The sequence below is a fragment of the Ranitomeya variabilis genome, chromosome 2 (assembly GCF_051348905.1).
Source record: "Ranitomeya variabilis isolate aRanVar5 chromosome 2, aRanVar5.hap1, whole genome shotgun sequence".
NCBI classification, from domain to species: Eukaryota; Metazoa; Chordata; class Amphibia; order Anura; family Dendrobatidae; genus Ranitomeya; species Ranitomeya variabilis.
The window spans coordinates 379,851,562-379,874,830 of NC_135233.1; the positions used below are offsets into that span (position 1 = coordinate 379,851,562).

The 23,269-nt window shown below is 44.5% G+C and overlaps 1 protein-coding gene across 3 annotated transcripts in view; it reads right to left on the reverse strand.

The window, feature by feature from the left end:
- The window catches only part of LOC143806151 (major histocompatibility complex class I-related protein 1-like), a 97,528-nt gene that overhangs the window by 23,754 nt on the left and 50,505 nt on the right, over positions 1 to 23,269 (reverse strand). For 2 of the 3 annotated variants that reach the window (XM_077286140.1, XM_077286141.1), the window contains exons 4-6: positions 21,467 to 21,703; positions 19,267 to 19,539; positions 17,206 to 17,304 (exon numbers count right to left, since the gene is read on the reverse strand). In XM_077286140.1, the coding sequence (XP_077142255.1) occupies positions 17,206 to 17,304; positions 19,267 to 19,539; positions 21,467 to 21,703 (609 nt within the window). The remainder of the gene's footprint in view (positions 1 to 17,205; positions 17,305 to 19,266; positions 19,540 to 21,466; positions 21,704 to 23,269) is intronic. The other variant, XM_077286142.1, reaches the window with a different exon arrangement.

The following is a 23,269-nucleotide window of genomic DNA, read 5'->3' on the forward strand; positions in this document are numbered from 1 at the left end:
ATCAAAAGGTTTTTTTTTAATATAAATCACGATTAAAATGAGAAGTGAGAGCAGTGCGCATGTGCGCCCATAGTTACACGGACGAAACTAGGGGCAACGATCTAACGCCAGGGTGAGGGGGGGACCCCAAAGTAAGTAAAAATCTTTTTTGTTTTACTATATGGCAATAGGTAGGTGTTTAAAAGCAGCATGTCTTAATTGTATAAACTATTAATAGCCTCCACATTTTGTTCATACTGCCCCTTTAATTCCACACTTCTAGCTTGGTTTCACTTTTGGTTTAGTTTCTTTTTCCATTCAGTTGACATGCCCAAACTTGTTGGATAGTCAGCAGTACTTGGCTGTAGTAACAATCAAACTTCATAAGTGATCTGTGTGAGCCATGGCAGGTCGTAAGAGAGACCCTATTTGGGTTCATTTTGTTGAGATGCCAGCAGCAGATCTTGGAAAGAAAGGTGCAAGAGCAAAGTGCAAATACTGTCAAAAGGATATCCAAGGACTTGTTTGCCGTTTGAAATCACATTATGAAAACTGCAACCAGAAGGGAAATGAAGATGTTGATAGTGAAGTGTTTCTTTGGTCATCTTCATCACCGCACTTCTCATGATGTTGCCTCATTCACGCCACCAGGCCTTGCATCTCTTTGTTGCATCGTTTGCATTTTGCACGCATGCCTGCCTTACCGATAGGCGAAGGAGCTTCATTAAAATATTCCCAAACTGGGTCTCTTTTACGGCCTGCTGCCATTATAAGGAAAGAATGTAATAAACCTCAGATCGTACACACAAACAGATCCAGACTTGTCTGTCTGTGGCTATGCTGCAGTATTGTGCTCAAAGTTTCACTTTCATTTTTTTGTCTGCTTGCCCTTCCTCCTCAAAACACTTAGATTCACATTCTTCTTGTGTTGTGCAGATCTATTCCACTCCAAACAATCAGAAACATATTGTCTAACTTCTTGGACTTGGCACTGAAGGGGTTGACTCTGTATTCGTAGGTTTGTAGAACAATAGGATTAAGGTCTTTTTCTCAACTCTGTTCATGTTGTAACATTTTTGCCATGAAGAAGAGGCTGGGACCTCTGCGGAGTCAAATTCAGTTTTGAGAACTGCGTAAGTAAAGCGAGCGTCTGTGATAATATAGGAGAGAAACTGCCCACTAATCCTACAGAAACCTCTGGAAGAGCATGGCATTGTGAATGTTACACATATACAGCCTTTATTCTACTGAGTTAAACAACTCAGCTTTATCTCATGATGGAAGAACCTTTGGATGGTAAAATATTTTCCTCAAAAAGCAGTTTATTGAAAAAAATCCGATTTAAATCAAAAAAATCCGATTTAAATCAAAAAAATCCGATTTTTTTGATTTTTTTTAAAAAACATTGATTTTTATCCACCCTGTTATTATCTGATCTGTTTGCTCGGATTAAGGGGTCCAGTTGGTTCACCAAGATAGATCTTCGTGGTGCGTATAACCTTGTGCGTATTAAGCAGGGGGATGAATGGAAAACAGCATTTAATACGCCCGAAGGCCATTTTGAGTACTTGGTGATGCCTTTTGGACTCTCTAATGCTCCTTCTGTGTTCCAGTCCTTCATGCATGACATCTTCCGAGAATATCTGGATAAATTTATGATTGTGTATTTGGATGACATTTTGGTCTTTTCTGAGGACTGGGAGTCCCATGTGAAGCAGGTCAGGAAGGTATTTCAGGTCCTACGTGCTAATGCCTTATTTGTGAAGGGCTCAAAATGTCTCTTCGGAGTACAGAAGGTTTCCTTTTTGGGTTTTATTTTTTCTCCTTCTACTATTGAGATGGACCCAGTCAAGGTCCAGGCTATTCATGACTGGACTCAGCCTACATCTGTTAAAAGTCTTCAGAAGTTCTTGGGTTTTGCTAACTTTTACCGTCGCTTCATTGCAAATTTTTCTGGCGTGGTTAAACCCTTGACGGATTTGACCAAGAAGGGTTCTGATGTGACTAATTGGTCTCCTGCGGCCGTGGAGGCCTTTCGGGAGCTGAAGCTCCAGTTTTGTGTCAGCCTGATGTCTCCCTTCCTTTTCAGGTCGAGGTTGATGCTTCTGAGATTGGAGCAGGGGCTGTTTTGTCGCAGAGAAGCTCTGATTGCTCTGTGATGAAGCCTTGTGCTTTCTTTTCAAGAAAGTTTTCGCCTGCCGAGCGGAATTATGATGTTGGTAATCGGGAGTTGTTGGCTATGAAGTGGGCATTTGAGGAGTGGCGACATTGGCTCGAGGGAGCTAAGCATCGTGTGGTGGTCTTGACTGATCACAAAAATCTGATTTATCTCGAGTCTGCCAAGCGGCTGAATCCTAGACAGGCTCGTTGGTCGTTGTTTTTCTCCCGTTTCGATTTCGTGGTCTCGTACCTGCCTGGTTCGAAGAACGTGAAGGCTGATGCTCTTTCTAGGAGTTTTGTGCCTGACTCTCCGGGAGTTTCAGAGCCGGCTGGTATCCTCAGAGAGGGAGTGATTTTGTCTGCCATTTCCCCAGATTTGCGACGAGTGCTGCAGAGATTTCAGGCGGATAGACCTGACCGTTGCCCACCAGAGAGACTGTTTGTCCCAGATAGATGGACCAGCAGAGTTATTTCCGAGGTTCATTCTTCGGTGTTGGCAGGCCATCCTGGGATTTTTGGTACCAGAGATTTGGTGGCTAGGTCCTTCTGGTGGCCTTCCTTGTCGCGGGATGTGCGTTCCTTTGTGCAGTCCTGTGGGATTTGTGCTCGGGCTAAGCCTTGCTGTTCTCGTGCCAGCGGTTTGCTTTTGCCTTTGCCTGTCCCGAAGAGGCCTTGGACGCACATTTCCATGGATTTTATTTCGGATCTTCCAGTCTCTCAGAGAATGTCTGTCATCTGGGTAGTGTGTGATCGTTTTTCCAAAATGGTCCATTTGGTGCCCTTGCCTAAGTTGCCTTCCTCCTCCGATTTGGTTCCTCTATTTTTTCAGAATGTGGTTCGCTTGCACGGCATCCCTGAAAATATTGTGTCTGACAGAGGATCCCAGTTCGTGTCCAGATTCTGGCGGATCTTTTGTGCTAAGATGGGCATTGATTTGTCTTTTTCGTCGGCCTTCCATCCTCAGACGAATGGTCAAACTGAGCGAACTAATCAGACCTTGGAAACTTATTTAAGATGTTTTGTTTCTGCTGATCAGGATGATTGGGTGACTTTTTTGCCATTGGCCGAGTTTGCCCTTAATAATCGGGCTAGTTCTGCTACTTTAGTTTCGCCTTTTTTCTGCAATTCTGGTTTTCATCCTCGTTTTTCTTCGGGTCAGGTTGAGCCTTCTGACTGTCCTGGGGTGGATTCTGTGGTGGATAGGTTGCAGCAGATTTGGAACCTTGTGGTGGACAATTTGAAGTTGTCACAGGAGAAGGCTCAGCGCTTTGCCAACCGCTGTCGCGGTGTGGGTCCCCGACTTCGTATTGGGGATTTGGTATGGCTGTCTTCTCGGTATGTTCCTATGAAGGTCTCCTCTCCTAAATTCAAGCCTCGCTTCATCGGTCCTTATAAGATTTTGGAAATCCTTAACCCAGTGTCATTTCGTTTGGACCTCCCAGCATCGTTTGCCATTCATAACGTGTTCCATAGGTCTTTGTTGCGGAGGTATGTGGTGCCTGTGGTTCCTTCTGTTGAGCCCCCTGCCCCGGTGCTGGTTGAGGGTGAATTGGAGTACGTGGTGGAGAAGATCTTGGATTCTCGTATTTATAGATGGAGGCTTCAGTATTTGGTTAAGTGGAAGGGCTATGGTCAGGAGGATAATTCCTGGGTTGTCGCCTCTGATGTTCATGCGGCCGATTTGGTTCATGCCTTCCATGTGGCTCATCCTGATCGCCCTGGGGGTTTTGATGAGGGTTCGGTGACCCCTCCTCAAGGGGGGGGGTACTGTTGTGAACTCTGTTTTTGGGCTCCCTCTTGTGGTCACAAGTGGTACTGTGTGAGTGCTCTTTGGGCTCCCTCTGGTGGCTCTTTGTGTCATTCTGCAGGTCTGAGGCTGGATCAGCTGTCTCGTTATCTGTTAGCTGGTTTCCTGGACTATCAGTTGTTGCCTGCTGTCAATGTATTCAGGGCTATTTTGATCCCTCCTGAATTCCTTCGCTATCAGTCTCTTCAAGAGAAGCTAAGTTTTCTGTTTGGTTATTTTTGCTCATCAGTGTTCAATATGTTCCTTGGTTATTTATTTGTCCTTGTCCAGCTTGCTAATATGTGATTTCCTTGCTTGCTGGTAGCTCTAGGGGGCTGAGTTTCTCCCCTCACACCGTTAGTTGGTGTGGGGGTTCTTGAATTCTCAGCGTGGATATTTTGTATACGGTTTTTTACTGACCGCACAGTTCCCTGCCTGTCTTCTGCTATCTAGTATTAGTGGGCCTCATTTGCTGAATCTGTTTTCATTTCTACGTTTTGTATTTTCCCCTTACCTCACCGTTATTATTTGTTGGGGGCTTCCTATATCTTTGGGGTCATTTCTCTGAGGCAAGTGAGGTCTTACTTTCTCTATAGGGGTAGCAAGTTTCTCAGGCTGCGTCGAGACGTCCAGGAATTCAGGCACGTTCACCGGCTACCTTTAGTGTGTTTGGTTAGGATCAGGTTTTGCGGTCAGTCCAGTTACCACCTCCCTAGAGCTCGTTCTATGTTCAGTAACTTAGCTAGTGCATTTTGTGATCCTCAGCCACTAAGGATCATAACAGTACAGCAGGCCCAAAAGTGTTTAATTCATCGCAGAAGTGGGATAAGAGAAGTCCTGAGTACAATTTTTTTTTTTTTCCTCTCCCTTTGCTGCAGTCTGTCCAGCTTCTCTCATCCCCTTAATCTCTGGGTGGCTTTGAGTTCAGCTGCAGACATGGATATTCAGAGTCTGACTTCTAGTGTGGATCATCTTGCTGCAAGGGTGCAAAGCATTCAGGATTTTGTTGTTCACAGTCCTATGTCTGAGCCAAAAGTACCTATTCCTGAGTTGTTTTCTGGAGATAGATCTAGGTTTCTGAATTTTAAGAATAATTGTAAATTATTTCTTTCTTTGAGACCTCGTTCCTCTGGTGATTCCGCTCAGCAAGTTAGAATTGTTATCTCCCTGTTACGTGGCGACCCTCAAGATTGGGCTTTCTCCCTGGCGCCAGGAGATCCTGCATTGCTGAATGTGGATGCGTTTTTTCTGGCGCTTGGATTGCTTTATGAGGAACCTAATCTTGAGAACCAGGCAGAAAAGGCCTTGCTGGCTCTCTCTCAGGGCCAGGATGAATGTTATGGTTCTCAATGGCAAGAGAACATAGCCCAGCAAACATAAGTACTAGCTCTTGGAAGGATGGAAACTAAACTGACCATGAACTAAACCTGCCGCACAACTAACAGTAGCCGGGTAGCGTTGCCTACGTTTTTTATCCCTAGACGCCCAGCGCCGGCCGGAGGACTAACTAATCCTGGCAGAGGAAAATATAGTCCTGGCTCACCTCTAGAGAAGTTTCCCCGATAGGCAGACAGAGGCCCCCACATATATTGGCGGTGATTTTAGATGAAATGACAAACGTGGTATGAAAATAGGTTTAGCAAAATTGAGGTCCGCTTACTAGATAGCAGGAAGACAGAAAGGGCACTTTCATGGTCAGCTGAAAACCCTATCAAAATACCATCCTGAAATTACTTTAAGACTCTAGTATTAACTCATAACATCGGAGTGGCAATTTCAGATCACAAGAGCTTTCCAGACACAGAAACGAAACTACAGCAGTGAACTGGAACAAAATGCAAAAACAAACGAGGACTAAAGTCCAACTTAGCTGGGAGTTGTCTAGCAGCAGGAACATGCACAGAAAGGCTTCTGATTACAATGTTGACCGGCATGGAAGTGACAGAGGAGCAAGGTTAAATAGCGACTCCCACATCCTGATGGAAACAGGTGAACAGAGGGGATGATGCACACCAGTTCAATTCCACCAGTGGCCACCGGGGGAGCCCAAAATCCAATTTCACAACAGTACCCCCCCCTCAAGGAGGGGGCACCGAACCCTCACCAGAACCACCAGGGCGATCAGGATGAGCCCTATGAAAGGCACGGACCAGATCGGAGGCATGAACATCAGAGGCAGTCACCCAAGAATTATCCTCCTGACCGTATCCCTTCCATTTGACCAGATACTGGAGTTTCCGTCTGGAAACACGGGAGTCCAAGATTTTTTCCACAACGTACTCCAACTCGCCCTCAACCAACACCGGAGCAGGAGGCTCAACGGAAGGCACAACCGGTACCTCATACCTGCGCAACAATGACCGATGAAAAACATTATGAATAGAAAAAGATGCAGGGAGGTCCAAACGGAAGGACACAGGGTTAAGAATCTCCAATATCTTGTACGGGCCGATGAACCGAGGCTTAAACTTAGGAGAAGAAACCCTCATAGGGACAAAACGAGAAGACAACCACACCAAGTCCCCAACACAAAGCCGAGGACCAACCCGACGCCGGCGGTTGGCAAAAAGCTGAGTCTTCTCCTGGGACAACTTCAAATTGTCCACTACCTGCCCCCAAATCTGATGCAACCTCTCCACCACAGCATCCACTCCAGGACAATCCGAAGATTCCACCTGACCAGAAGAAAATCGAGGATGAAACCCCGAATTACAGAAAAAAGGAGACACCAAGGTGGCAGAGCTGGCCCGATTATTGAGGGCAAACTCCGCTAAAGGCAAAAAAGCAACCCAATCATCCTGATCTGCAGACACAAAACACCTCAAATATGTCTCCAAGGTCTGATTCGTCCGCTCGGTCTGGCCATTAGTCTGAGGATGGAAAGCAGACGAGAAAGACAAATCTATGCCCATCCTAGCACAGAATGCTCGCCAAAATCTAGACACGAATTGGGTTCCTCTGTCAGAAACGATATTCTCCGGAATACCATGCAAACGGACCACATTTTGAAAAAACAGAGGAACCAACTCGGAAGAAGAAGGCAACTTAGGCAGGGGAACCAAATGGACCATCTTAGAGAAACGGTCACACACCACCCAGATGACAGACATCTTCTGAGAAACAGGAAGATCCGAAATAAAATCCATCGAGATGTGCGTCCAGGGCCTCTTCGGGATAGGCAAGGGCAACAACAATCCACTAGCCCGAGAACAACAAGGCTTGGCCCGAGCACAAACGTCACAAGACTGCACAAAGCCTCGCACATCTCGAGACAGGGAAGGCCACCAGAAGGACCTTGCCACCAAATCCCTGGTACCAAAGATTCCAGGATGACCTGTCAATGCAGAAGAATGAACCTCAGAAATGACTTTACTGGTCCAATCATCAGGAACAAACAGTCTACCAGGTGGGCAACGATCAGGTCTATCCGCCTGAAACTCCTGCAAGGCCCGCCGCAGGTCTGGAGAAACGGCAGACAATATCACTCCATCCTTAAGGATACCTGTAGGTTCAGAGTTACCAGGGGAGTCAGGCTCAAAACTCCTAGAAAGGGCATCCGCCTTAACATTCTTAGAACCCGGCAGGTAGGACACCACAAAATTAAACCGAGAGAAAAACAACGACCAGCGCGCCTGTCTAGGATTCAGGCGTCTGGCGGACTCAAGATAAATTAGATTTTTGTGGTCAGTCAATACCACCACCTGATGTCTAGCCCCCTCAAGCCAATGACGCCACTCCTCAAAAGCCCACTTCATGGCCAAAAGCTCCCGATTCCCAACATCATAATTCCGCTCGGCGGGCGAAAATTTACGCGAGAAAAAGGCACAAGGTCTCATCACGGAACAATCGGAACTTCTCTGCGACAAAACTGCCCCAGCTCCGATTTCAGAAGCGTCGACCTCAACCTGAAAAGGAAGAGCAACATCAGGCTGACGCAACACAGGGGCGGAAGAAAAGCGGCGCTTAAGCTCCCGAAAGGCCTCCACAGCAGCAGGGGACCAATCAGCAACATCAGCACCCTTCTTAGTCAAATCAGTCAATGGTTTAACAACATCAGAAAAACCAGCAATAAATCGACGATAAAAGTTAGCAAAGCCCAAAAATTTCTGAAGACTCTTAAGAGAAGAGGGTTGCGTCCAATCACAAATAGCCTGAACCTTGACAGGATCCATCTCGATGGAAGAGGGGGAAAAAATATATCCCAAAAAGGAAATCTTTTGAACCCCAAAAACGCACTTAGAACCCTTCACACACAAGGAATTAGACCGCAAAACCTGAAAAACCCTCCTGACCTGCTGGACATGAGAGTCCCAGTCATCCGAAAAAATCAAAATATCATCCAGATACACAATCATAAATTTATCCAAATAATCACGGAAAATGTCATGCATAAAGGACTGAAAGACTGAAGGGGCATTTGAAAGACCAAAAGGCATCACCAAATACTCAAAGTGGCCCTCGGGCGTATTAAATGCGGTCTTCCACTCATCCCCCTGCTTAATTCGCACCAAATTATACGCCCCACGGAGATCTATCTTAGAGAACCACTTGGCCCCCTTTATGCGAGCAAACAAATCAGTCAGCAGTGGCAACGGATATTGATATTTAACCGTGATTTTATTCAAAAGCCGATAATCAATACACGGTCTCAAAGAGCAAATCTTTCTTAGCCACAAAGAAAAAAACGGCTCCTAAGGGAGATGACGAAGGACGAATATGTCCCTTTTCCAAGGACTCCTTTATATATTCTCGCATAGCAGCATGTTCAGGCACAGACAGATTAAATAAACGACCCTTAGGGTATTTACTACCCGGAATCAAATCTATGGCACAATCGCACTCCCGGTGCGGAGGTAATGAACCAAGCTTAGGTTCTTCAAAAACGTCACGATATTCAGTCAAGAATTCAGGAATCTCAGAGGGAATAGATGATGAAATGGAAACCACAGGTACGTCCCCATGCTTCCCCTTACATCCCCAGCTTAACACAGACATAGCTTTCCAGTCAAGGACTGGGTTATGAGATTGCAGCCATGGCAATCCAATCACCAACACATCATGTAGGTTATACAGCACAAGAAAGCGAATAATCTCCTGATGATCCGGATTAATCCGCATAGTTACTTGTGTCCAGTATTGTGGTTTATTACTAGCCAATGGGGTGGAGTCAATCCCCTTCAGGGGTATAGGAGTTTCAAGAGGCTCCAAATCATACCCACAGCGTTTGGCAAAGGACCAATCCATAAGACTCAAAGCGGCGCCAGAGTCGACATAGGCATCCGCGGTAATAGATGATAAAGAACAAATCAGGGTCACAGATAGAATAAACTTAGACTGTAAAGTGCCAATTGAAACAGACTTATCAAGCTTCTTAGTACGCTTAGAGCATGCTGATATAACATGAGTTGAATCACCGCAATAGAAGCACAACCCATTTTTTCGTCTTAAATTCTGCCGTTCACTTCTGGACAGAATTCTATCACATTGCATATTCTCTGGCGTCTTCTCAGTAGACACCGCCAAATGGTGCACAGGTTTGCGCTCCCGCAGACGCCTATCGATCTGGATAGCCATTGTCATGGACTCATTCAGACCCGCAGGCACAGGGAACCCCACCATAACATCCTTAATGGCATCAGAGAGACCCTCTCTGAAATTCGCCGCCAGGGTGCACTCATTCCACTGAGTAAGCACAGCCCATTTACGGAATTTCTGGCAGTATATTTCAGCTTCGTCTTGCCCCTGAGATAGGGACATCAAGGCCTTTTCCGCCTGAAGCTCTAACTGAGGTTCCTCATAAAGCAACCCCAAGGCCAGAAAAAACGCATCCACATTGAGCAACGCAGGATCCCCTGGAGCCAATGCAAAAGCCCAATCCTGAGGGTCGCCCCGGAGCAAGGAAATCACAATCCTGACCTGCTGAGCAGGATCTCCAGCAGAGCGAGATTTCAGGGACAAAAACAACTTGCAATTATTTTTGAAATTTTGAAAGCAAGATCTATTCCCCGAGAAAAATTCAGGCAAAGGAATTCTAGGTTCAGATATAGGAACATGAACAACAAAATCTTGTAAATTTTGAACTTTCGTGGTGAGATTATTCAAACCTGCAGCTAAACTCTGAATATCCATTTTAAACAGGTGAACACAGAGCCATTCCAGGATTAGCAGGAGAGAGAGAGAGAGAAAGGCTGCAATATAGGCAGACTTGCAAGAGATTCAATTACAAGCACACTCAGAACTGAAGGGAAGGGGGAAAAAAAAAAAAAAAAAAAAAATCTTCAGCAGACTTCTCTTTTCTCTCCTTTCTCTGTCAATTAATTTAACCCTTTTTTGGGCCGGTCAAACTGTTATGCTTCTCAATGGCAAGAGAACATAGCCCAGCAAACATAAGTACTAGCTCTTGGAAGGATGGAAACTAAACTGACCATGAACTAAACCTGCCGCACAACTAACAGTAGCCGGGTAGCGTTGCCTACGTTTTTTATCCCTAGACGCCCAGCGCCGGCCGGAGGACTAACTAATCCTGGCAGAGGAAAATATAGTCCTGGCTCACCTCTAGAGAAGTTTCCCCGATAGGCAGACAGAGGCCCCCACATATATTGGCGGTAATTTTAGATGAAATGACAAACGTGGTATGAAAATAGGTTTAGCAAAATTGAGGTCCGCTTACTAGATAGCAGGAAGACAGAAAGGGCACTTTCATGGTCAGCTGAAAACCCTATCAAAATACCATCCTGAAATTACTTTAAGACTCTAGTATTAACTCATAACATCGGAGTGGCAATTTCAGATCACAAGAGCTTTCCAGACACAGAAACGAAACTACAGCAGTGAACTGGAACAAAATGCAAAAACAAACGAGGACTAAAGTCCAACTTAGCTGGGAGTTGTCTAGCAGCAGGAACATGCACAGAAAGGCTTCTGATTACAATGTTGACCGGCATGGAAGTGACAGAGGAGCAAGGTTAAATAGCGACTCCCACATCCTGATGGAAACAGGTGAACAGAGGGGATGATGCACACCAGTTCAATTCCACCAGTGGCCACCGGGGGAGCCCAAAATCCAATTTCACAACAGATGAAGCTGAGGTGTATTGTCAAAAATTTCGGAAATGGTCGGTGCTTACTCAATGGAATGAGTGTGCCCTGGCTGCAAATTTCAGAGAAGGTCTTTCTGAAGCCATTAAGAATGTTATGGTGGGGTTCCCCACGCCTGCAAGTCTGAATGACTCAATGGCTTTGGCCATTCAGATTGATCGGCGTTTGCGGGAGCGCAAATCTGCGCACCATCTGGCGGTGTTTTCTGAACAGAGACCTGAGTCTATGCAATGTGACCGAATTCTGACCAGAATTGAGCGGCAAAATCATAGACGTCAAAATGGGTTGTGCTTTTACTGTGGTGATTCAACTCATGTTATCTCAGCATGCTCTAAGCGCTTAAAAAAAATTGCTAAAACTGTCACCGTTGGTACTATACAGCCTAAATTCATTTTGTCTGTTACTTTAATTTGTTCTGTCATCCTACTCGGTTATGGCTTTTGTGGATTCAGGTGCTGCCCTGAACCTGATGGATTTGTCGTTTGCCAGGCGCTGTGGTTTAGTCCTGGAGCCTTTAGAATTCCCTATTCCACTGAGGGGAATTGATGCTACACCGTTGGCTGAGAATAAGCCTCAGTATTGGACTCAAGTGACCATGTGCATGACTCCTGTACATCAGGAGGTGATTCGCTTTCTTGTGCTGCATAATTTGCATGATGTTGTCGTTTTGGGTCTGCCATGGTTGCAGGCCCATAATCCAGTACTGGATTGGAAAGCTATGTCTGTTTCAAGTTGGGGTTGCCAGGGGATTCATGGCGATGCTCCTTTGGTGTCAATTGCTTCTTCCACTCCTTCTGAGGTCCCTGAGTTTTTGTCGGACTACCAGGATGTATTTGATGAGCCCAGATCCGGTGCCCTGCCTCCTCACAGGGATTGTGATTGTGCTATAAATTTGATTCCTGGTAGTAAGTTCCCTAAGGGACGACTTTTTAATTTGTCTGTACCAGAACATGCCGCGATGCGGAGTTATATAAAAGAGTCTTTAGAGAAGGGACATATTCGCCCGTCCTCCCCTCTTGGTGCAGGATTCTTTTTTGTGGCCAAGAAGGATGGTTCTCTGAGACCTTGTATTGATTATCGTCTTCTAAATAAAATCACGGTCAAATTTCAGTATCCTTTGCCATTATTATCTGATCTGTTTGCTCGGATTAAGGGGTCCAGTTGGTTCACCAAGATAGATCTTCGTGGTGCGTATAACCTTGTGCGTATTAAGCAGGGGGATGAATGGAAAACAGCATTTAATACGCCCGAAGGCCATTTTGAGTACTTGGTGATGCCTTTTGGACTCTCTAATGCTCCTTCTGTGTTCCAGTCCTTCATGCATGACATCTTCCGAGAATATCTGGATAAATTTATGATTGTGTATTTGGATGACATTTTGGTCTTTTCTGAGGACTGGGAGTCCCATGGGAAGCAGGTCAGGATGGTATTTCAGGTCCTACGTGCTAATGCCTTATTTGTGAGGGGCTCAAAATGTCTCTTTGGAGTACAGAAGGTTTCCTTTTTGGGTTTTATTTTTTCTACTTCTACTATTGAGATGGACCCAGTCAAGGTCCAGGCTATTCATGACTGGACTCAGCCTACATCTGTTAAAAGTCTTCAGAAGTTCTTGGGTTTTGCTAACTTTTACCGTCGCTTCATTGCAAATTTTTCTGGCGTGGTTAAACCCTTGACGGATTTGACCAAGAAGGGTTCTGATGTGACTAATTGGTCTCCTGCGGCCGTGGAGGCCTTTCGGGAGCTGAAGCGCTGGTTTTCTTCGGCTCCAGTTTTGTGTCAGCCTGATGTCTCCCTTCCTTTTCAGGTCGAGGTTGATGCTTCTGAGATTGGAGCAGGGGCTGTTTTGTCGCAGAGAAGCTCTGATTGCTCTGTGATGAAGCCTTGTGCTTTCTTTTCAAGAAAGTTTTCGCCTGCCGAGCGGAATTATGATGTTGGTAATCGGGAGTTGTTGGCTATGAAGTGGGCATTTGAGGAGTGGCGACATTGGCTCGAGGGAGCTAAGCATCGTGTGGTGGTCTTGACTGATCACAAAAATCTGATTTATCTCGAGTCTGCCAAGCGGCTGAATCCTAGACAGGCTCATTGGTCGTTGTTTTTCTCCCGTTTCGATTTCATGGTCTCGTACCTGCCTGGTTCGAAGAACGTGAAGGCTGATGCTCTTTCTAGGAGTTTTGTGCCTGACTCTCCGGGAGTTTCAGAGCCGGCTGGTATCCTCAGAGAGGGAGTGATTTTGTCTGCCATTTCCCCAGATTTGCGACGAGTGCTGCAGAGATTTCAGGCGGATAGACCTGACCGTTGCCCACCAGAGAGACTGTTTGTCCCAGATAGATGGACCAGCAGAGTTATTTCCGAGGTTCATTCTTCGGTGTTGGCAGGCCATCCTGGGATTTTTGGTACCAGAGATTTGGTGGCTAGGTCCTTCTGGTGGCCTTCCTTGTCGCGGGATGTGCGTTCCTTTGTGCAGTCCTGTGGGATTTGTGCTCGGGCTAAGCCTTGCTGTTCTCGTGCCAGCGGTTTGCTTTTGCCTTTGCCTGTCCCGAAGAGGCCTTGGACGCACATTTCCATGGATTTTATTTCGGATCTTCCAGTCTCTCAGAGAATGTCTGTCATCTGGGTGGTGTGTGATCGTTTTTCCAAAATGGTCCATTTGGTGCCTTTGCCTAAGTTGCCTTCCTCCTCCGATTTGGTTCCTCTATTTTTTCAGAATGTGGTTCGCTTGCACGGCATCCCTGAAAATATTGTGTCTGACAGAGGATCCCAGTTCGTGTCCAGATTCTGGCGGATCTTTTGTGCTAAGATGGTCATTGATTTGTCTTTTTCGTCGGCCTTCCATCCTCAGACGAATGGTCAAACTGAGCGAACTAATCAGACCTTGGAAACTTATTTAAGATGTTTTGTTTCTGCTGATCAGGATGATTGGGTGACTTTTTTGCCATTGGCCGAGTTTGCCCTTAATAATCGGGCTAGTTCTGCTACTTTAGTTTCGCCTTTTTTCTGCAATTCTGGTTTTCATCCTCGTTTTTCCTCGGGTCAGGTTGAGCCTTCTGACTGTCCTGGGGTGGATTCTGTGGTGGATAGGTTGCAGCAGATTTGGAACCATGTGGTGGACAATTTGAAGTTGTCACAGGAGAAGGCTCAGCGCTTTGCCAACCGCTGTCGCGGTGTGGGTCCCCGACTTCGTATTGGGGATTTGGTATGGCTGTCTTCTCGGTATGTTCCTATGAAGGTCTCCTCTCCTAAATTCAAGCCTCGCTTCATCGGTCCTTATAAGATTTTGGAAATCCTTAACCCGGTGTAATTTCGTTTGGACCTCCCAGCATCGTTTGCCATTCATAACGTGTTCCATAGGTCTTTGTTGCGGAGGTATGTGGTGCCTGTGGTTCCTTCTGTTGAGCCCCCTGCCCCGGTGCTGGTTGAGGGCGAATTGGAGTACGTGGTGGAGAAGATCTTGGATTCTCGTATTTATAGACGGAGGCCTCAGTATTTGGTTAAGTGGAAGGGCTATGGTCAGGAGGATAATTCCTGGGTTGTCGCCTCTGATGTTCATGCGGACGATTTGGTTCATGCCTTCCATGTGGCTCATCCTGATCGCCCTGGGGGTTTTGATGAGGGTTCGGTGACCCCTCCTCAAGGGGGGGGTACTGTTGTGAACTCTGTTTTTGGGCTCCCTCTTGTGGTCACAAGTGGTACTGTGTGAGTGCTCTTTGGGCTCCCTCTGGTGGCTCTTTGTGTCATTCTGCAGGTCTGAGGCTGGATCAGCTGTCTCGTTATCTGTTAGCTGGTTTCCTATTTAGCTCACCTGGACTATCAGTTGTTGCCTGCTGTCGATGTATTCAGGGCTATTTTGATCCCTCCTGAATTCCTTCGCTATCAGTCTCTTCAAGAGAAGCTAAGTTTTCTGTTTGGTTATTTTTGCTCATCAGTGTTCAATATGTTCCTTGGTTATTTATTTGTCCTTGTCCAGCTTGCTAATATGTGATTTCCTTGCTTGCTGGTAGCTCTAGGGGGCTGAGTTTCTCCCCTCACACCGTTAGTTGGTGTGGGGGTTCTTGAATTCTCAGCGTGGATATTTTGTATAGGGTTTTTTACTGACCGCACAGTTCCCTGCCTGTCTTCTGCTATCTAGTATTAGTGGGCCTCATTTGCTGAATCTGTTTTCATTTCTATGTTTTGTATTTTCCCCTTACCTCACCGTTATTATTTGTTGGGGGCTTCCTATATCTTTGGGGTCATTTCTCTGAGGCAAGTGAGGTCTTACTTTCTCTATAGGGGTAGCAAGTTTCTCAGGCTGCGTCGAGACGTCCAGGAATTCAGGCACGTTCACCGGCTACCTTTAGTGTGTTTGGTTAGGATCAGGTTTTGCGGTCAGTCCAGTTACCACCTCCCTAGAGCTCGTTCTATGTTCAGTAACTTAGCTAGTGCATTTTGTGATCCTCAGCCACTAAGGATCATAACAGTATATTGAGTCACAGTTAGTTGTCTTGTTATAATCACAACTGTAACAGATTATAATGGAGTATCAGTTATATTATGACAGTTACATAATTTATTTGATAGTACATATTACTGAACACTGAGGTCAATAACACATCTTTGACCCTGTGCCGTGCGTCTATTGGACATCATCAATTTATATACTTTATATCTGGCATAACATCTGAGATTCTATTTATGGATATATATACGAAACCCAACCAATAATTAACAAGAGATAATGGTTAGGGATCCTATCTAATTGTATCTCTGCAGTCAAGTTTTACATCAGGACCTTAGTGGGTCACAGTTGTGATTATAACATAACAAGACAACTAACTGTGACTTACTCAAATCCATACTGGGATGTATGTGAATTTTTTTTAATAAAACATATTATTTAATAATTCATTAATAAATGTTAATTTTTCTTCACATTTTTCCCATTTTTTTCCCTTTTCCCAAATTGCCTACTACCTCTTGGTGGTGTCCACCGATGTGAATAATGTCTGATGAGATTTGGCGACATAACTGCTGTTGGACATGGTGACCCGGGAGGTCCCGTCCAACTCTACTCTTCTATGTAACTAACATAAAATATAGAACTCAGAAAGTGACATGTATATACAGTGCCTGTTATGCTCTAAGAATCAGGCTGCACTCAGATGTCATCCGAAAGAATCAGGCTGCACTCAGATGTCATCCGAGTGCAGTCCTATTGTGAGTGACGATTCAAAGAGGGAAAACGGGAAGTGGACCCTCTAGACCGCGACGACGAACCCCTCACGGACGAGCTGACCAGATAGACCGCCCCCTATACAGGGAGAGTTAGGGGCAGGCCCGTGAGGGACTATCGCCACGGCAGCAGCGGTATGATAGTGCCCAGCACCAGGTCTCACTATAGGCACTCTGCATTTACAAAAATTAATTTAGAAAAATTCCTGGTGCCTACAGTGAGACATGGTGGAGGCAGTGTCCTTACATGGGGCTGCATGAGCGCAGCTGGTGTTGGGGAGCTGCAGTTCATTGATGATATAATGAATTCTCAGATGTATGACTTTATAGTGAAAAGAAGATGTCGTCATCACTCTGTGCCTGTGGTAGACATACACTTTTCCAACATCTAGGGCCACTGTTGCATTTCTCAAGAACAGGGTGAAAGTGATTCAGTGGCCAAGTGTCTCCTGATCTGACCCCAACCGGACATCTATGAAGAAGTCCGAAGAGATAAATTGTCATCACTCTCCATCCAGCAACCGGGGTCTAAAAGAGCTCATTCTTGTAGAATGGAAAAAGATAGGTGCTACAATATGTCACCAACTTGTACATCTCAGGCCTAGAGGACTTTGTGCTGTCCTTAATAATAATGGAGGTCATACAAAATACTAGACATAGGAGTTTTTGATGTGGGGTGTACTCATTTTTGCATCAACCAATTTCAGTAAAATAACATTTTGTAAACAAAGTTATAATATTAACCTCACTGTCATGTTATAAGTTAAAAAAATGTTTTATGAGACTTTATAAGTTTTTTCAAAATTTTGAAAATTGTTCGTGTTCAGCGAGATATTGATTAAAATCTTACTTTTTGAAGGGGGTGTACTTATTTATGCTGAACGCTGTATATGACAATGACTTTTTCTCTAGAAATGATCTTTGACAGTCATCATAGTGTAGAAGAGAAGAGGTGCGGTGTTACTGGAACTTACTTCTATACAGGAGAAATCCAACAAAGCTGACAGTAATGGCCATAACGATCAACACAAAGATGATCATGATTTTCTCCCAGAAACTCGACATTATTGGTTCTGGTTATTAAAAAGAAAGATAAATATGAGCTGCAGATTATACTGAGAGCGTCATGTATCATGTTAGTCTCCTCTGTAATGATGATGTATGTGTAGTGTGTAGTATTACATACATCTCCATCTCTATCTCGTGCATCACTCACATTAGTCTCCTCTGTGGTGATGACGTATGTGTATTGTATAGTACATGTACATCTCTATCGCATGTATCACTCACATTAGTCTCCTCTGTAATGATGACGTAGAGCAGGTGAAATAAGTATTGAACACGTCCCCAATTTTCTAAATACTGTAAATAGATTTCTAAAGGTAATATTGACAGAAAATTCTCACCAGATGCCAGTAACAACCCATCCAATCCACACAGGCAAAGAAATCAAACCACAGATGTCAACAAAATTAAGTTATGCATAATAATAAGAAATGACGCAGGGAAAAAGTATTGAACACATGAAGAAAGACAGGTGTAAAAAGTCCTGGGAAGTCCTGGCACCAATTGAAATCTATTAGTAATTAGAAAGCAATCCTGCCACTTAGTGAAAAGTAATATCAGTTGGTTCAACTGATGGCCTATAAAAATATGTCTCATTACCAAGATGCTGCAAAAGAAATATCTCATGATGGGTAAAACCAGTGAACTGTCACAAGATCTTTGCAACCTTATTGTTGCAAAACTTACTGATGGCATTGGTTACAGACGAATTTCTAAACTACTGAAGGCTCCAATTAGCAATGTTGGGACCATAATCCAGAAGAAGAAAGAACATCGTTTCACCATAAAATGGCCACGACCAAGTGCTCCCCGCAAGATTTCACTGGAGTGAAAAGAATTATCAGAAAAGTTGTCCATGAGCCAAGGACCACCTGTGGAGACCTACAGAAAGCAAGAAAACCATAAGTTATGCACTCAACCTCAACCAAAGACTCCACTGTTAAACAAAAAGCATGTCCAAGCGTGTTTAAAGCTTGCTCAACAGCATTTAAGACAAGCCTGTGAAATACTGGGAAAATATAGTCAGGTCAGATGAGACCAAAATTGAACTCTGTGCAAGCCATAATACACACCATGTTTGGAGGCCAAAAGGCACAGCATATAAACTGTAAAACACCATACCAACAGTGAATTTTAGAGGTGGGAACATCATGGGCTGTTTTTCAGCATGCAGCACTGGCATACTTCATGCAATTGAAGGAAAGATGAATGGACAAATGTACTGAGACATTCTTGATAAAGATCTGCTGCCATCTACCAGCATGAAGAAGATGAAACGAGTGTAGACATTTCAGCAAGTCAATGATTCCAAACATGCAGCCAAGGAAACTCAACTGGTTTCAGAGAAAGAAAATAAAGCTGCTAGAATGGCCGAACAGATCACCGGACTTTAACCCAATAGAAAATGTATGGAAGTAACTAAAGCTTAGAGTTCATAGAAGGAGCCCATGGAGTCTTATGATGGGACGAGAGTTTGCATGGAAGACTGGTCCAAAATCCCACCTGAGCGATGCCTGTGACTAGTTTCTCCATTCAGGATGAGTCTTGAAGTTTCATCACCAACAAAAACTGTTGTAAGAAGTATTATTTAAATGTTAAGAAAATTTATTCAATACTTTTTCCCTGTGTCATTTCTCATTATTACACATACAGTACCTTAATTTATGGACATTTTCTATGGTTTGATTTCTTTGCCTGTGTGGATTGGATGGATTGTTACTGACATCTGGTGAGAATTTCATGTCAATAGCACCTTGAGAAATATACTTACTTAGAAAATTGGTGTGACGTGTTCAATCCTTATTTCACCCACTGTATATGTAGTGTAGAGTATTTCATACATGCACAGCTACATGAATCACTCATATTAGTCTCCTCCACTGTAGTGATGACGTATGTAAAGTGACCTCAGTCAGTCCTTCCAAAAGACTATGTTGACGAGTTATCCTCCCGGTACGGACACTACTCACCCCATTGTATAAGGAGCGGCTCCTCCAGGCTGCTGTGATCCACATAACAGACGTAATAGTCTTCCTTTTTGGGGTTCACTTCCGCGCTGACCCTGATCTGATAGGTGCCATCAGGATTGGGGAGGACGTGTGTGGTCTCATACGAGTGAACCTCGTCCTCCCCGTTCTTCATCCACTTCACATACACAGCTTGGGGGTGAAATCCGTACACCTGGCAGTGAAGCTTCATGGCGCCTCCTTTCTCCTGACCGGACACCTTCACCTGGGGCTGAACTGAGAGGGAAGAAGAAGAGAGAAATGGAGTCCGTGCAGCACAGATCTGACCTGTCCTCCTGCCTGGGGGTCTGTACAATCAGCAGAGCCCCCTGTACTGTGTATAACACTCAGGAGACCCTCGTGCTTTTGGGGTATAATAAGAATTAACGTTTCTGCCTTCCACCGATCGCACTAACCTACAGCCATATGTTCACAATGACTCACATTTATTATTCAGGCTGGTTCATTTTGGCAGAAATACCATAGTACAGGTTAAAAAGAAGAATTGAAAATTACATCAAATTTGTACAAAAATTTGCAAAATTTCTCCTGGTGTGGTAAAGCTGTCAAAAAACTTTACATAAATTAAAAATGCGAATTAAAAAAAGGTGCAAATGTCCACTTGCTCACATAGAAGGAGAAAAGTGATTTACACAGGTAATTCCAGATGAATCAGATTTATTAAGTGTGTAATTCTCACCAAGTCCGCTCTTGCTCTTACATTGCCCTCTCAAGGTACGAAAATAAAGTGTGTCAGTCAGACTGTAGGTGATCACGTTTTTTTTCATTTGCCACCTATGATGTATATTACCAGGTTAGCGGCTTTTAAATATACAACTAATATTCAAACTGAGGAATTTGCAGCTGTCCTGTTACTGTATATCAGACTGTGACCATACAGAGGTTTTTTTTACGTTTTTAAAGCGGAAATCACTTCTGGAAATGCACCTCTGGGACTTTTCCAGACTGGCCCCTCATACATTTTTCCCCATACTGCCCAATCATACATTTATTCTCCATACTGTCCCCTCACACATTTTTCCCTCATACTGTCCCCTCATACATTTCCCCTCCATACTGTCCCCTCACACATTTCCCCTCCCTACTGTCCCCTCACACATTTCTCCCTCATACTGTCCTCTCACACATTTCTCTCCCATGCTGTCCACTCACACATTTCTCCCTCATACTGTCCCCTCCTACATTTCCCCTCCATACTGTCCCCTCACACATTTCTCCCACATACTGTCCCCTCACACATTTCCCCTCCCTACTGTCCCCTCACACATTTCTCCCTCATATTGTCCTCTCACATTTCTCTCCCATACTGTCCCCTCACACATTTCTCCCTCATACTGTCCTCTCACATTATTTGCTGTTTTACATTTCTCCCACGAACTGTCACCCCTCACACTCTCCCCCCATACTGCCCCCAAACATGGTACTAACAAAACATTATTCCTGCCTTTTTTACTTTTTTTTCCCAACTAATCGCTGAACGAAATAAATTATTTATACTGTATATTTTGTTTTAATTAGAGTAGTAATAAAGTACTGATATTACTGGTGATCCCAATACTAAGTGGTATGGTACAGTGGTGCGATGCTGTGCTGACAGGGTTAACTTCAGAGTTCTTTCTATCCAACAGCAACAATGTTCTCCCATTGGTTCTAACATGAATTCTGGGTTTTCAAAGTATATAAAAAAGTTTTAATATATTGTAACTACCATCAAGGTGAAGTTTTAAGCGTGAACACCTCCCCTCGATTGCTCAAAGGAAGGGGTCACAAGAGGGCCGATTATCCTTGTGTGCGGGCAGACTAGTATAAGGGGCTCAGCCGAAAGTCTATGGGTCTGTCCACAGTCCACTTACACCTGACTCAAGCACAGAAGCTCTTCCTATTTCGGGGTCTCTTATTTATTTATTTTTTGCTTATTTGCTTTTTTGCTCACTGCCAGTCTGGATGAAGCTTCAGTTATCTCCCATAGGAGCTTAGTCCTGACTACTTTCAAAGTTCTGACTTTATTTCCTCAGAGATTTAAGCAAGATGACAACCTTTCATGGGCAGCATTAGCCCGAACTGCAATCACCGACTCTCCTAGTGAGTTCTAGACCTTACAAGAGAAAACGATTGGGTGTAATGCTACGTGTTATGACGGTACCTCTCCTCTCCAGATCTTCTCTCCCGTACTCAATGTATTCCTCCAGAGCGCTGATACATTCATCCTTTAGATAATGTTTGCTGATTGTTCCCGCTTGTACATCCGGATGGTTGGCTCTCTGTGTGGTGATCTGCGCCTGCGCCATGGTCGGGATAAATGTCCAAGTCTTTGTATCCAGAGCCAGGAACTCTCTCCCATCATATCCGTGCTGCTCGTATCCAGTGATGGAGCCGTCATCTCCCCTGTTGTGAATTTGGATTCTGGGCTCCCCCGGTGGCTACTGGTGGAATTGAACTTGTGACATCATCTTCCCTGTTCACCTGTTCTGATTAGATCTGGGTGTCGCTATATAACCTGGCTTCTCTGTTAGATGCTTGCCGGTCAACAATGTTATCAGAAGCCTCTCTGTGCTTGTTCCTGCTCCCAGACATCTACTAGATAAGTTGGACATTCGTCCATGTTTTGTTTTTGTATTTTGGTTCCAGTTCACAGCTGCAGTTTCGTTACTGTGTCTGGAAAGCTCTTGTTGATCAGGAATTGCCACTCTGGTATTATGAGTTAATGCCAGAGTCCTAAAGTAATTTCTGGATGTGTTTTGTTAGGGTTTTCTACTGACCATGAAAGTATGCTTTCTGTCTTCTGCTATCTAGAAAGCGGACCTCAAATTTGCTAAAACTATTTTCCTGCTGCGTTTGTTGTTTCATCTCATATCACCGCCAATATATGTGGGGGGCTTCTGTCTCCTTTTTGGGCATTTCTCTAGAGGTGAGTCAGGTCTTATATTTCCCTCTGCTAGCATTATTTAGTTCTCCGGCCGGCGCTGGGCATATAGGGATAAAAAGTAGGACATGCTACCTGGCTACTTCTAGATGATGCGGTAGGTTTAGTTCATGGTCAGTATAGTTACATCTTCCAAGAGCTTGTTCCTATTGAGGCTTATGCTAGTTCTCTGGCCATGGAGATCATGACAGTTTGACCGGCCCACTAAAGGGTTAAAATCCTTGGCTGAGAAAGGAGAGAAATAAGAAGTCTGCTGAAAATTTTTTTTTTTTTTTTTTTTTTTTTCTCTAGTAGTTAGTGTGCTCTTAATTGGATCACTTGCCAGTCTGTCTATGCTGCAGTCTTTCTTTTTTTTCTCTCTCCTTCTAATCTTTGAATGGCTCTATGTTCACCTGTCTATAATGGATCTACAGAGTGTAACTGCAGGTTTGAATAATCTCGCCACGAAAGTACAAAGTTTGCAAGATTTTGTTGTTCATGCTCCGGTATCAGAGCCGAGAATTCCTTTGCCGGAATTCTTCTCAGGGAATAGATCTAGCTTTCAGAATTTTAGAAATAATTGTAAGTTATTTTTGTCCCTGAAATCTCGTTCTGCTGGAGACCCTGCACAGCAGGTTGGGATTGTGATTTCCTTGCTCCGCGGCGACCCTCAAGATTGGGCTTTTGCATTGGCACCAGGGGATCCTGCGTTGCTCAATGTGGATGCGTTTTTTCTGGCCTTGGGCTTGCTGTATGAGGAACCTCATTTGGAACTTCAGGCAGAAAAAACTTTGATGTCCCTATCGCAGGGGCAAGATGAAGCTGAAATTTACTGCCAAAAATTCCGTAAATGGTCTGTGCTTACTCAGTGGAATGAGTGTGCCTTGGCGGCTACTTTCAGAGAGGGTCTCTCTGATGCCATTAAGGATGTTATGGTGGAGATTCTTAACCCTGTTTCCTTCCGTTTGGACCTCCCTGCATCCTTTTCTATTCATAACGTTTTTCATCGGTCGTTATTGCGCAGGTATGAGGCACCGGTTGTGC